Source organism: Rhinatrema bivittatum, chromosome 7, assembly GCF_901001135.1.
Source record: "Rhinatrema bivittatum chromosome 7, aRhiBiv1.1, whole genome shotgun sequence".
Classification (NCBI taxonomy): Eukaryota; Metazoa; Chordata; class Amphibia; order Gymnophiona; family Rhinatrematidae; genus Rhinatrema; species Rhinatrema bivittatum.
In genome coordinates, this window is record NC_042621.1 from 54,796,762 (window position 1) to 54,812,504 (window position 15,743).

At 49.7% G+C, this 15,743-nt stretch overlaps 1 protein-coding gene across 6 annotated transcripts in view; it reads right to left on the minus strand.

The window, feature by feature from the left end:
* Nucleotides 1-15,743, minus strand: part of TDRD12 (tudor domain containing 12) — a 387,684-nt gene that overhangs the window by 106,844 nt on the left and 265,097 nt on the right. For all 6 annotated transcript variants that reach the window (XM_029608411.1, XM_029608406.1, XM_029608409.1 and 3 more), the window contains one exon: nt 8,782-9,002. In XM_029608411.1, the coding sequence (XP_029464271.1) occupies nt 8,782-9,002 (221 nt within the window). The remainder of the gene's footprint in view (nt 1-8,781; nt 9,003-15,743) is intronic.

Sequence of the window (15,743 nt, forward strand, 5' to 3'; positions counted from 1 at the left end):
GTATTTAAAAAAACAGCAAATTGTAAGGCAATGCAGTTTTTCGGTATCTGAAGAAAGGGGTGGGCCTCTGGACTGATCTGTAGTATTACAGGAACGAAAATTAGCAGGTAAGAACCAATTTTCATTTCCTGAACATACCCAGATCAGTCCAGAAAAGTGGGATGTACCCAAGCCACCCTACACTGGGCGGGAACCCGAAAGACCCGCACGCAATACACTCTCACCAAAGGACGATTCATCATCAGCTTTAACGTCCAAGCAATAATGTTTAGTGAAAGTGTGTAAAGAAGACCACACTGCGACCCTACAAATCTCCTGAGGCGACAGGAATTGACACTCCGCCCAAGAGGTCGCTTGTGCCCTGGTTCAGTGTGCTCTGAGACCCAAAGGCACTTGACGCCCTCGGGAAATTCAGGCGGAGCAGATGGCTTCCTTAATCCAAGGAGAGCTGGTCGCCTTAGACGCCTTGTCACCCTGTTTGTGCCCCCCAAACAGGAGAAACAAGTGATCCGAACGTCAGAAATTATTTGTAACCTCCAGGTAGCGCAGCAAAATACGCCGACATCCAATAGATGAAGGTCCGTGCCCTGAGAGGAATCCCGAGCCCAGTGCAGAAAACCAGGAAGATCCACCACCTGATTGAATGGAAGGCCGAAACCACTTTGGGAAGGAATGAGGGAACCGTGCGTAGGGAAATTCTATCGACATAAATCCGAAGAAAGGGATCGCGGCACAACAATGCCTGCAATTTCAAAATCCGGCGGGCCGAGCAAATAGCCATCAAAAACACTGTTTTTAAAGTCAGATCCTTCAACGAAGCCCTGCGCATAGGCTCAAAGGGGGCTTTGCACAGCGCCCAGAGAACTAGATTCAAACTCCAATCAGGACATAAAGGCCGGACAGGCGGACGCAGATGTTTAACCCCTTTGAGAAAGCGAGCAATATCCGGATGGACAGCTAGAGACACCATTCAACCGACCCTGCAAGGCGTCCAACGCTGCCACCTGAACTCGAAGGGAATTAAACACTAACCCCTAGAGAGTCTTTGCTGCAAAAATTCAAGCACCCGGATGACGTCCACTGTCAACGGATTGCAGGAGCATTGGAGACACCATGCCTCAAACAGTTTCCAAACACGAACATAAGCCATAGACATGGCTGGACTGCGAGCCTATAGGAGCGTGGAAATAACCTGCTCGGAATAACCCTTCAAGCGTAAACGTCGCCTCTCAAAAGCCAAGCCGCGAGAGAAAAGTGATCCTCCGGATCCGAAAATATGGGCCCCTGACAGAGAAGATGTGGTACACGAGCGAGTTGCAATGGACCCTCTAGGGCCATGCGAATCAGATCCGCAAACCACGGGCGACGCAGCCACTCCGGCGCCACCAGAACCACCCTGCAGGGATGGAGTTCGATGCGACGAAGAAGTCGACCGATGAGGGGCCACGGAGGAAAGGCGTACAGAAGAATTCCTGTGGGCCAGGAACACCAGCGCATCGAGATCCACTGAGCCCTGCTCTCGCCGACGGCTGAAAAATCTGTCCGTCTTCCCGTTCGCCCTGGTTGCCATCAGATCCCACTGCGGCATAGCCCACCGGGCGCAAATGAGGTTCCACGCGTCGCGAGACAGTTCCCATTCCCCAGGATCAAGCTGTTGTCTGCTGAGAAAATCGGCCTGCACGTTCTCCACTCCCGCGACGTGAGAAGCTGCAATTCCCTGGAGATGGCGCTCCACCCAGGCAAACAGGAGGTGCACTTTGAGCGCAACCACGGGACTTCTTGTGCCCCCTTGGTGGTTGGATGTAAGCTACCGTCATCGCATTGTCGGAGAACACGCGAACCATGCTGTTCCGTATCCAGAGGAGAAATGCCTGTAAGGCCAGCCGTACGGCTCTCGTCTCGAGCCGATTGATGGACCAGGGCCCCTCCGGAGACCAGAGCCCTTGGGCGGTTCTGTCTGCACACACTGCTCCCCAGCTGGTCAGACTGGCATCGGTGGAGATTATTATCCAATCCGGAGAATCCAAGTTCACTCCCCATTCCAGATTGTCGCGCAACAGACTGAGTCTGGACTCGGGAAGTAGCGGCATTGGGAGATGGAACTGTTCCGAAACCGGACTCCAGCGCGACAAGAGCGCACGTTGTAATGGTTGCAAGTGAGCAAACGCCCAGGGCACCAAATCCAAGGTGGAAGCCATGGAGCCCAGGACTTGCAGATGATGCCACATTGGGGGCTGCTCTCTCCGAAGGAGAGCGTGAATCTGTTCTTGCAACTTCCGCAGATGATCCTCTGCCAGAAACACCTTGCCTTGTAATGTATCGAATCGCGCTCCCAAGTAAATCAGCTTCTGGGTGGGTTCCAAATGACTTTTCTGCACATTGATGACCCACCCGAGTGACTTTAAGGTGACCATCACCGTGTGGACGGACCATACGCAATCCTCCCGAGACTTGGCGTGAATCAACCAGTCGTCCAGGTAAGGATGGACCAGAATACCCTCCTTGCGAAGGAAAGCCGCTACCACCACCATAACCTTGGTGAAAGTCGAGGAGCTGTGGCAAGGTCAAACAGAAGGGCTCGAAACTGGAAGTGCTGACCCAAGACCTTGAAGCACAGGAACCGCTGATGATGTATCCAGATCAGAATATGAAGATACGTCTCCGTGAGATCCAGGGATGCTAGAAACTCTCCCTTTCGAACCACCGCCATCACAGTCCATAGGGTTTCCATACGAAAACGAAGGGCCCTAAGACAACAGTTGAGTTTCTGCAGATCGAGGATGGGACGAAAAGTGCCCTCCTTTTTTTGGACCAAGAAGTAAATTGAATACCGTCCCTGACCCTGATACGCTTCTGGCAGTGGGACAATGGCTCTGAGGTTGAGCAGCCGCTGCAGGGTATCCTGTACCGCCTCACGTTTGGTGCGAGAGAGAGCACACGGGACTCCACGAACACTTCCCATACTGGACGCGAAAACTCCAGGGCGTAACCATCTCTGATCACCTCCAAGACTCATCGATCCGAGCTTATTCTTGCCCATTCCACGTAAAAGCCGGATAATCTGCCTCCGACAGCTTCTACGATGGAATGGACCACAGGGCGCTGCTGGGTGGCTGCAGGACGTCCCTGCTTCAGAGGGGGCTCAGCGGGATCCCCAGCGCGCCCGGGTCTCTTTAAGGAAGTCTATCTCCGAGCCAAAAAGGCCTGATGCATCAACAAGATAAACTCTGGGGAAAAATCTCCCGCGTCTACCTCCCCCATCTGGGGGGTCCTGCGGGGCCGATTCCCCAGTCCCCAACATCGGATCTACTGCCATGGGGACCAAAGTGGGAGGGGGGGAATTCTCTTCTTGCTCAGACTGTCGCGAGTCACACCCCCCCCCCCCCCCCCGACGGGCCTTCCAAACCGAAGCAGTCTGGGCACAACGACACAGAGTTCAAATTCTGCCCGAGCGCTCCACAGGAGCGGCAGACTGACGATTTTCGTGGCGCCATGCCGGGCTGCGTAGTCACGTGGTCAGAGCAGCTAAGGGAAGAAAAAATAGGCCCGAGAACTGCAGCCGCGCGAGCGCCGCCGGCAGAGCAGGAAAAAAAAATAGAAAAACAAGGCCTTCGCGAGGAACCGCACTGGTTCAGCCACCCGGGTGCTGAAAACGCAGCCTGGACCCGGTACACACACTGCCTACCCTTCACTATCAACCCGGAGCCCCGGGAGAGGAAGGAAACGAAACTGCGACTGCTCAAAGCTGTCCCCACAGCCTGCTGCACAGCAGGCTCCCCCGGTGCAGACTCCTTACCTCAGACTGAAGAGAATTTTTTTTTTTTAAACTAACTTTAAACTAAACTACTGAAGCCTGCACTAATGGGGGTCGAGGGAGCAGCTTTGAGGGTAGGAAGACCAGGAGCCCCTGGCTTGTACACCCCGGGACGGAGCGGGCGAAACACAGTTAGTGGTGTCTAAACCCCCCCCCCCCCCGGACGCCTGGCTTCCACCGAGGGATGGCCCATGAAGGTGCCTAACAACTCAGGAAGCAAACGAGAAGGAAAAATAAAACAACAAATTTCCTAACTACCCTGAAAAAAACTAAGACTGCAGGAGATGCACCCTACCATCTGCTGGAGTCGGAGAAATACTGAAGGACTGCAGGGGCACACTCGTTATGTAGCAGTGCCCAAAGTTCCAATTGTTCTCTGACTCCTCCTGCTGGTAGGGATACACAACCCACTTTTCTGGACTGATCTGGGTATGTTCAGGAACAGATAAACAGGGATGTTCATGGGGTCTACACATTTCTCTCAGGCATAGCAGTATTTGTGCCGCTCCAGTTCTCTGGGAAGCTTCATTTGTGTAGGGCGTGAAGGGAACTGTTCCTGCAGACTGTTCTTACCATCACTCCATTAGCAGAGAGGTTGGAAGAGGAGCTATTTCAGCAAATGACTTCACAGGCATGCTGGAGTTCTTCTCTCAAAAAAATGATCCAGAAAATGCCAGATACTTATAGTATCAACAATAAACCATGAAAAAGTCTATCTCAAATTCAAAGGGATTGTATGTAATCAAACTGGGGAAACTTCATAAAGTGCCAATACTAGGCTAAATCAGATGCCTATATGGCTACTTATTCTGAAGCTCCAACTCCAACAATGTGGATGATAGAATGAGTTTGTAATCATTGGTGACCCCAGAAAAAAAGATGCTTAATATATTATTCCATTAAGCTATCTTATCAGTCCAGTATAAGTCCACTGTTGTAGGAGTAAATAATGGTATACAAAAGAATTGTTATACCAATTAAGATGGAACGATGGCTTTTTGTGGTCGAAGTGCTTCTTCCTCACTGGGACTAATAGAGCACAGAATGAAAAGCATGTCCGTGGGATAACTAACATCACGGCTATAAAGAATGTTGTAACAAGATCAAACAAAGGTTAAAAAACTCACTTGCGCGATTGCGATCTGCTCGTTTCGCTGCTGTGGCACTGACAGTCGGCGGCCCGAAAACGCTAAGCTTTAAACAGAAAACTCCCGCCAATTCTGTTAAGGAGGAAATGACGTATGTGTAAATGAAGTAAATGGTACACACTCATTTAATAGTTTATTTATGATCATATTTCCAGTTTGCAATGGGTTTAAACGTCTTTCTTTTTCTTTCTTATATCAATTTTTTGGAGCCCCTCATATAGATGGTTACATCCTTTAGTTTTTTTAAGGAGACCATTAGACAGATTAGTTTGTTATAATAACATCTAATATGGCCGCTTGATGACGTACATATCCATTTTTGGACAGATCTCCTCCATATCCAAAATGGCGTCTTGATGACGCAGATGACCACATATTTATTTATTTATTTATTTTTAAATTTTTATATACCGATGTTCCTGTAAAGAATACATATCGCACCGGTTTACAAGGAACTGAACAGTCGCCTCCAGGGCGGAAATACATACATACGTCATTTCCTCCTTAACAGAATCGGCGGGAGTTTTCTGTTTAAAGCTTAGCATTTTCGTGTCGCCGACTGTCAGTGCCACAGAAGCGAAATGAGCAGATCGCAATCGCGCAAGTGTGTTTGATCTTCTCTCACCATCCCTTCTAGCAGAGTGATGGCAGGAACAGCTTGTAGAAATGGCTCCCTTCGCTCCCTACACAAGTAAAACTTCTCAGAGGGTCTTTTAAGACCAAATCAGGCTTGTGCTGCTGAGGATTGTTTATGCCTGTTTTAAAAAAGATTTCCCAAAGTGATCCTGTTTGGACAGTACTTTTGGATTATTCCTTGAGCTCTTCCCAGCTCTTATCCATATCCCTACATGGAAGAACCTTAGGTTAGCCTTAGCGATGTTTTGGATGCTAGAGTACTCCATTGGCTGGGACAGTCCTAGGGAATGAACTGCACAAGAGGACGACGACATACCAATCCAGCAGACAAAAAAAAAAAAAAAAAAAGAGATTGTCTCCTCAGAAGGGGATTATGGGAGAGAGAAGCTAGCAACCCTTAATTCCAGGATGTGATTTCCTGCAGCTCTTGGATGAGCAATGAGAAGCAGTAATCTGTAGGGGCTTCTAGCCTCTACCCCATAAATACTTCTCACTACAACTGACTTTTGAAGAAAGGATTTCCTCTGTGTGACACTTGATGCCAACCTTAAGATGGCCAAGACTATGAGGGAATTATATTCCTTTCCCAGGGAAGAGAAGAATATAAATTTTAGATCACTTGGGGGGTGGGGGGAAAAGCAGATTGTCCTAGTCTTTTAAGATCACAGTCCGTGGAAGGAACCAAAACTACCAGGGAAACTCATGATAAGATAAAAAGCTTGCATCTCCACTTAAATTACCTTTTCTTTCCTATAGTCTCTCCCCAAGTAGTTATGTGCCATGGCTTCGTGACCTGAGTCCTCCCGTGCTGGGTCCAACATCCCTCAGAGGAGGCCAGACTGAGCTTCCCCACAGGACAGTGTGTAGAAAGAGGAGATCTCAAACCTCCCTACACGGGACCTACAGCTTTGAGATGGATTCACAGTTGATAAGTTTTACACAGTGGAGGTAAGTGATGCTAGGAGCTTCTTTGGTTGGATCCCCTATATGGCCTGACTCGGGCCAATTCAAGATGGGAACAGTGTTTAAGGCCATGTTCTTTAGGAGCGACAACTACTGCAATTTCAGCCTTGTAGTTTTACCCTAAGAGATAACCCACTCGTCTGGACTACTCTGGCATGAACAATAAGAAACATGAATGTGATAAATCTCTGTGCTGTAGCCAAGTCGAAAGGCAAGACAGGATATTGGCAAGAATAGGCACTACCAAAACTGCAATACTTCTGGTGATTAGGATGTTTCTCTAAGACTTTCTGAGGTTCAGCATGCATCAATCAGTTCCTCTGATTTAGGAATATGAAGAATTGTACCAAAGGAAGCCATACTAAATGTATCTTTTAACAGGAGATTATTCAGGTCCCTCAGGTTTAAAATATTCCAAATTAATCCAGTGTGTGTATGTACCAGGAATAAAATTCCTGCCCTTTTCCCTGAGGTAGAATAGGTATGTCTGCATTACTTGTCAAAAGAAAGACATATCCAGTTTTAAGTCATCCAAGGCCAGTTTTGTGCTGAAAAGTCTGTGGAACAGACTTGACATCACTGCAGGAATTTCATGCATGCAATAGCATTAGAAGTCAGGATCCAATTATCACAGTGTCTTAAAAACCACAAAAAGGAGGATGTTTTTTATTTAAACAAATGTCATTTCCAAAATCATAGTCTCCTAATGAAAGGCTCCCCAAAAACACAGTTACCTTGTCACCAATGGTAACAAAAAACCTAGAGCCAATGTCAGACAAATTCAGATTACAGCTTGCACTGCAGGGACATATAGGGTGCAATTTTCAAATCTGTGCAGGCAGGTGCAAAGTCTGCAGGTACTTTTACCCATAGATGTATATGTATTTTCCCTTTGACAATTGACCAGGAAAAAAGTACATGCAGAGATTTGCACCTGCTTTTTATCTGGATTCTTTTTCCGGTCAAAACTACACGTGTTGTTGCTTCTCCTGGCCTAGCCCTGTTCCAGGAATGCCTCCATGAGAATTGCACATAAAAGTATATGTGTTGAGGAACAATGCATGTAACTTGTACCCACATACAGGGTGGTAATTTTCAAAAAGCTATTTTGTCCAGGTAATACAGCCATTTTTCTGGGTAAATCACTTTAAAAAAATTTCTCTCTTTATAAAACTGTAAAGCTACCAGAATTTCTAAAAATGATGTTATAGAAGAAAATGATGAGAGGAAAGAAGCGTATGAGAACATGCAAAATTATATGTATCAACTGAGAATAGTTTGTGAATGATACCTAACCACATGAGCCAATTTTTTTAAATCACTGGCAGTGTTGAACTCAACACAAACTACAGCATCCTCAGCAAAAAAGAAAAAAAAAATTAACACAGTGGGTTATGAATCACCATCTTGAATTTAAATGTCCAGAGAGAAGCGGGTAATGTGGACATGGGGAAGACTCATGTTGCCAAAACAAAAGCTAGGGAAAACTCAGTCTGATTTTAAAATGAGGGTGAGTGCACCCACACATGTGCGAACATTTACATAATAAAAACATACACTTTCAAACACTGCTAGTATGTTACTTCCTTTGCCCTTGCTCTTTCAGTCTTTGGGAATTGGCATAAAATCCATATATACATAAGAAGGATTAATTTTCTGCACAATTACAAACATGAACAACTCAGTCTAGTATATTTTATTGCGATATTGATAATACTTTTAATTTTCCAGGGCACTAGTAGCTCTATAACAGTTCTGACATGCAAGCCAATATTTTTTACCTGATCTGCCATATAAATCAGCTTAAGCAAACATCCTAGATAAACAGTCAAATAATCTGTGCATAACTAAGGTAGTACAGAACTGGTAAAATATTGTAAAACCTACTTCTTGAAATACCTATTTCAGGCCAGAGCATGTATACAATATCTATAAATGCATGAAATGTATACCAAATTAAAGTTCAACAAATGACTCTTCCAGTATCAACAAGGTATTCTTGGAGTCATTTTTAATTCTCTAAAATGTAATTAATGTAGGACTTTATACAGAGGAATACAAAATCAGCTATACATAAATCATGCTGAAAATATTTTGAACATATAGTGTATGAAATAAAAGAATGCATTAATAGTATAATATATGTATTATATACTAATGGCAGCTTATTTAACATTATTTATCACATCTTTAGCAACTTAATATTTAGCATTTACTTACCTGCAGGCACCTAATTCTTTAAGGTACTGACAGAGTGGCCTTTCAAGTTTCCTATCTTCCTTGGCCTTTAAAATCCCCAATGTAAAGTCATATAGTTCCTGTGGAATTTTAGCTTCTGTATGCTCTAAATAATTCAATACACCAATTGCTTTCCATACATTTTTCTCAGTCAGCAACAAAATGGATTTTGCCTTTGAGCTTCCCGGTTCTACAGAAATACCCTTTACACAACAACAACAAAAAAAAAAAACCCAACAAGAATTTTATAGAATTTTATTTAAAAACCAATGCACACATTCAATTAATTTCTGCATTCTTATATATCGCTCCCACAGAGTGATTCTGGTCAGTGCGGTTTACATTAAAAATTCAATAAAATTAAGGCCTTTAAGGTACCACAAACTGACATATGACACGTCTAATTATGAAACAGCAGCATTGTCACAATGGCTGCCTAAGACATGTATGCTAAAAGAAACATGAAAATCTATCTCCAGTCACACTGACAATACAATTTCAGAGCAGAATACAGTGAATCTGTTAAATGTTACTAGCAAGAGACTTAAGACACATCAAAAGCACATGGAAGAGAGGGACACAGTAGTGCCCCCTTCGCCAACTGTGGTAAAACTAAAAAAAAGCAGCGTTGCATACAGGTAAAAGGTGTTCTCTGAGGACAGCATGGTGTCACTCCTCACAAACGGGTGACATCATCCAATGCAGCCTATCACAGAACTTTGATCTCAAAGAATTCAGCGCTTTCAGCATGCTCTACTGAGCATGTGCAGCTGTAGTTATTTCCCTGCCCCCTAGGCAGAGTCCATGATATAGCTAATACATGGAGAAACCAACTCTATGGGAAAATAGGTGGGTTTTGTGATGACTGACATCCAGCTGTCCTCAGAAAACACTTGTTATAGGTAAGTAACTCTGCTTTCTCTGAGGATAAGCAGGATGGCAGCCCTCACACATGGGTGAATCCCTAGCTACAGGCTGCCCAAAACAGGACAAAGCAGGAAAACCCTATATTGCTGAAGGCACCATCTTTCTCCCTTTTGTACGTGAGGCAGCTAACCCAAAAGGAGGGAAAAGTGTTAGGTTCTACATAAAAGAGATCCATAGGACAGAGACAAAACCAGATGTGCCACATAGGCACCTAAGGTGGGGAGTGTTGCAAACTCAGGATAAGAAGCACACTGCACCTCACAGAAAGTATTGCAAGCAGAGGTTCCCAATAGCGAACCCTTAACAAGCACCAGTAGGCCTAGATCCTCCTGTGGTACAGGAAGGGGCATAAAAACCCTACCACGAGAAGACCTCTTGATTGAAGACTGCACAGTTTCTCTCCATGTCACAAGACAACAAAAACCTGGGCTGAGAAAGACCTCCAAAAAGAAAACTGTGATTCGCTAGCATCTGAAAGGAAGAACAGAAAACATTTGCCTATGAACACCCAATGATTGGCTCACAGCCACAACGAGCATAGAAAAACCAAGCAAACACTTGGAACAACAGATAGCAAAGCATAAGGGTCAGTGGCAGACCCTAACTGCCTAACATTACAAGCAAATTTCTGACCCTCCCAGGTCCAATGGCATGGAATCAAGAGTGCCAAGGAATGGAAGGGGCTATCTGTCTAACGGGATAGGAAAATTAGTTTCTTACCTGATAATTTTCGTTCCTGTAGCACCAAGGATCAGTCCAGGACACCTGGGTTGTGACTCCGCACCAGTAGATGGAGACAGACTAAAACTTGTGGGCGGAGCCTTATATGCCCCTGTGCCAGTCACAGCCCCTCAGTCATACGTAATGTCAAAGTAGAAACCCAATTAGGCAACCATAGCTAACTAGCCAAACTCGCTACTTAAACGGAAACAATTCCAACCCTTGCAGGAACCAGACTCCCCAACCGGGAGAGCGAACAAGCAGAGAGCGTACGGAAACAACGATGAGCGGACTCTCCGATACCTTAGCGTAGTACTGCGGGCGGGATCCTGGACTGATCCTTGGTACTACAGGAACGAAAATTATCAGGTAAGAAACTAATTTTCCTTTCCCTGTACGTACCAGGATCAGTCCAGGACACCTGGGATGTACCAGAGCCAACTTACCGAGGGTGGGAAGCAGAGAGTCCCGCTCGGAGTACCCTCTCCCCAAAACCTCCAGCCTCAGCGGCCTGAACATCCAGACGGTAACGTCGGACGAAGGTATGCAACGACTTCCAGGTAGCCGCCCTACAAATCTCTTGAGGCGACACCTGAGAAGCCTCTGCCCAAGACGCAGCGTGAGACCTTGTCGAATGAGCCCGAAGATCCACCAGCGGAGGCTTTCCCCGTACCATGTACGCTGAGCCTATGGCCTCTTTGAGCCAACGGGCGATCGTCGTACGAGACGCTGCAGCACCCTTTCTTGAGCCGGAAAGGAGGACAAACAGATGATCCGTTACCCGAAAAGGATTAGTGACCTCCAGAAAGCGAAGGAGGGACCTCCGCACATCCAGCTTCCGTAAATCTCTCGATTTCGGATCCGACGACTCCCCGACCGCGAAAGCGGGAAGTTCAACGGATTGGTTCAAATGAAAAGCCGAGACGACCTTAGGAAGAAAGGAAGGGACAGTCCGCAAGGAAACGCCTGTGTCGGAGATTCGCAAGAACGGCTCCCTACAGGACAACGCCTGCAATTCCGAGAGACGGCGAGCCGAAGAAATCGCCACCAGAAAACACTGTCTTTAACGTGAGATCTTCGACAGTAGAGCGCTGCAAAGGCTCAAACGGCGCCGAACATAAGGCCGAAAGAACCCAATGGAAATTCCAAGCCGGACAGGGAGGACGCAAGGGAGGATGGAGATGTTTAGCCCCTTTCAGGAAACGGGCTATATCCGGGTGAAGAGCCAGGGAGGATCCCCCGACCTTCCCCCGCAAACAACCAAGTACCGCCACTTGGACCCGTAGGGAACTGCACGCCAATCCTCTGGCCAGTCCCGCCTGGAGGAAAGCCAGAATATCAGGGACCGCAACGGTAGTGGGATCCAAACCTTGCTTCACACACCAATCCTCAAAAACTACCCATACCCTGACATAAGCCAGGGACGTAGATTGCTTCCGGGACCTCAGTAGCGTAGCAATAACTGTGTCTGAGTAACCTTTTCTCTTCAACCGATTCCTCTCAAAAGCCATGCCGCGAGACAGAAGTGATCCGCATCCTCCAAACACACGGGGCCCTGAAGCAGCCCCGCGAACCCCTGAAGACGAAGGGGAGCCGTCACCGACAACTGTATGAGGTCTGCGAACCATGGACGGCGTGGCCACTCCGGTGCCACCATGACCACGTTGGACGGGTACAATTCTATGCGCCGCAGAATCTCGCCGATCCTTGGCCACGGGGGAAACACGTACAGCAGCACATCCGTCGGCCAAGGAAGCACCAACGCATCGACGCCCACTGCTGCCCTCTCTCGACGCAGACTGTAAAAACGCGGAGCCTTCGCGTTGTGCCACGTGGCCATCCGATCCATGTGGGGAACTCCCCACGTCCTGCAGATGAGAAGAAACGCTTCGTCCGCCAGTTCCCACTCTCCGGGATCTAGACGATGCCTGCTGAGAAAATCCGCCTGCACGTTGTCGACCCCAGCAATGTGAGACGCTGTTATGCTAATGAGATGTTGTTCCGACCAGGCCATCAACATTTGCACCTCTTCCGCCACCAGTGGACTTCTCGTCCCGCCTTGACGATTGATGTAGGTCACGGTGGTGGCTTTGTCCGACAGTACCCTGACCGCCTGTCCCCGCACCAATGGTAGGAATGCTTGGAGAGCCAGATGGACCGCTCTGGTCTCGAGGCGGTTGATGGACCACTGAGCTTGCGATTCTGACCAAAGACCTTGCACCGACCTCCCTAGGCAAACTGCTCCCCAGCCGGAGAGACTGGCATCCGTGGTCACCACCGTCCAATGTGGAACGAGAAGGGATACGCCACAGGACAGATGACTTGGATCCAGCCACCAAAGAAGACTGGATCGTGCCGGACCCATAAGCGGGAGCGGTGGGTAGAAATCCTCCGAAATCGGCTTCCAACGGGACAGCAAAGAAGACTGCAATGGCCGCAGGTGAGTGAACGCCCAGGGTACCAACGCGAGCGTTGAAGCCATAGGGACGGCGAAGAGACAACAGACGCCTCACCTGAGATTGCCGCTTGCATATCCGATCGACTCTTGTGGTAATTGACCACCCAGCCCAGGGACTGCAAGAGCTGGAGGACCCTGTCCACCGCCCGTCGACACTGACTCTCGGACTTCGCCCGAATCAGCCAATCGTCCAGGTAAGGATGAACCAGGAGACTTTCCCCGTCGCCGCTGCGCCGCCACTACCACCATCACTTTCGTGAATGTCCGAGGCGCCGTTGCAAGGCCAAATGGGAGCGCCCGAAATTGGTAGTGCCTCCCCAGGATGTAGAACCTCAGAAACTGCTGGCACGATGGCTGAATGCCCACGTGAAGGTACGCCTCTGTGAGATCCAGAGAAGCCAGAAATTCGCCCGGACGCACCGAAGCGATAACTGACTGAATCGTTTCCATTCTGAAGTGGGGAACGCGAAGACATCTGTTTACTCCTTTCAGGTCCAGAATTGGTCTTGAAGAGCCGTCCTTCTTGGGAACCACGAAGTAAATGGAGTAACAGCCCGTGCCGCGCTGATCGACAGGGACGGGGGATATGGCCCCCAAGCTTTCCAGCCGACGGATGGTGTCCAACACCGCCGCCCTCGTCCCGGAGGCCTTGCAGGGCGAGACCAGGAATTTGTCCGCTGGGATGCGAGCAAGTCTAACTCGTAGCCGTGGCTGATCACGTCGAGGACCCATTGATCCGACGTCACCCTGGTCCACTTCTCAAGGAATAAGGTTAATCGCGCCCCTACATTTGGAACAGCGTGCTGCGGGCGCGACGAGGGGTGGACCGGCCGGACTTCATTGGGAGGGCTTGGTCCCTGCACCCGACGGGGCTCCTCCTTGCCTCCCGCAACGTTTCCCACGAAAGGACTGCTGCCACTGAGTGTTCCGGGAAGAAGATGGCCTATACGAAGGTCCGGCGGATCTTTGAGGGCGCGATTTCCTGGGCCCCCGGTATCGGGACCAGGCCGGAACAGAGGACCGCGCTCTGGCCCTATCCTCGGGCAGCTTGAATGCCCTGTTCTCTCCCAGAGAAATCATCAAATCATCCAACTCCTTACCGAACAACGACTTTTCCCTTGAAAGGTAACGAACCCAGGTGGGCCTTGGAAGAGCCATCTGCTGCCCAGTTGCGCAGCCACAGGAGACGGCGCGCTGATGAAACTGCTGCCACCATGGACCTAGCCCGAAGTGCGCAGAAGGTCGTGGAGGGCGTCAGCTTCCATAAGCTATTGCCAACCTCCAATCTAACCGCCTGAGACGTCTCTTCCGCAGACAGGCCCGCATTCGCCTGAAGGACTTGGGCCCAGCGTAAACTAGCTCGCCTGGCGAAGTTAGTGCAGATTGCAGCCCGCGAAGTTAGTGCAGATTGCGGCCCGCACCCCTAGGGCGGATACCTCAAATATCTTCTTGAGCTGCACCTCGAGTTTCCTGTCTTGTAGATCCCGAAGGGCCGTCGCCCCCGTGACCGGGATAGTGGACCTTTTCGTCACCGCGGAGACCGCTGAATCCACCATTGGAAGTCGAAGAAGTTCCAGCGCCTCCTCCGGGAGCGGGTAGAGCTTATCCATGGCCTTGCTGACTTTCAACCCTAACTCCGGGGTATCCCACTCCCGGAACAAGATATCCGAAGAAAAATGAAAATGAAAAGCCACCGCCGGTCCCGTGAGACCTCGCAGAAACTGGATCCATATTGGCCTCCTGGCGGACCACCACGGTGGAGCCTCTATCCCCAGCTCCTGGAGGATGGCCGGGACGAGTGGCGACAGTTCCTCTCTGCGGAAGAGGCGGACTACCTTGGGGTCATCCCCGTCCGCTGCCTGTGTACCTTTTCCCGCGCGGGCTGGGCGGAATCATCCGCCCCCGACGCCTCGGCCCCCCTCGGGGACTCTCGGGATCATTAGTATCCGCCGTGGAGGAATCTTCTGAATCTGCTCCTGGGGTACGCACCGGGGCCGCCGTTTCCCTCGCGAGGGAACCTGGTGTGCCACCGCGGTATATATTTTTTTTTTTTTCTCTCTTTGCCTTGCGCTTTCTTGGTGGGGCCTGGTGGGGGCCCTCCTCTAGAGCCTCCCCCTCGGGAGCGCTTGCTACGCTTGTACTTAAGTACCTTGCGCAGCAAACCGCGAAATCCGCCGAAAACGACCCCGAGTCAGAAGAATCGGCCCCGGAATCCCCCCGGGGCGACGCCCCTCCGCGAAGCCCCCCCTCCCGCCGTGCCCCCGCTGGGGAAACGCGGGAGGTAGAACCGAATTGCCCACTGCGGTCCGCGAGAATTCCCTGCCGGTGGCCCAAAATGGCCCGCCACTCCCGCGCTGAGCGGGAAGAAAAAGTCCTGAGGCCTATCTAATTGGCCTACCCCCTCGCGGCGGCGAACGCGGCGCTCCGGGCCCGAGCCCCTCGCAATGCCCCGGACGTTCCTTCACCGCCCGGAACGCAGGCCGAGCCGAGGCCCTCCCGGGACAAACGCGCGCGCGCGCCGATCCGCAGGCTTGCAGGAAGAACCGCGCGGCATGCCGACGAATGCGGGAAGAAAAACTGAGGCGCGCGTCAAAATTAATCAAAACTAATTCGGCGACCTTCCCCCCTGCCAGCGGCGCCCCCCCGCGTGAAAAACGAAGGAGTAGCGACGCCGAAGCAACGGAGAGCCGGCCGCAACAAAATAAAACAGGAAACTTTTTTTTTTTTTTTTCTAAACGCTGACGCTGGCCGCTGTCCCGGGTCCTGGAGCCCTAGTCCTGCAGGGGTGAGTGAACCGGGCTCCCCGGTGTCACCCCTGACGCTGCCACTAGCCCAGCCG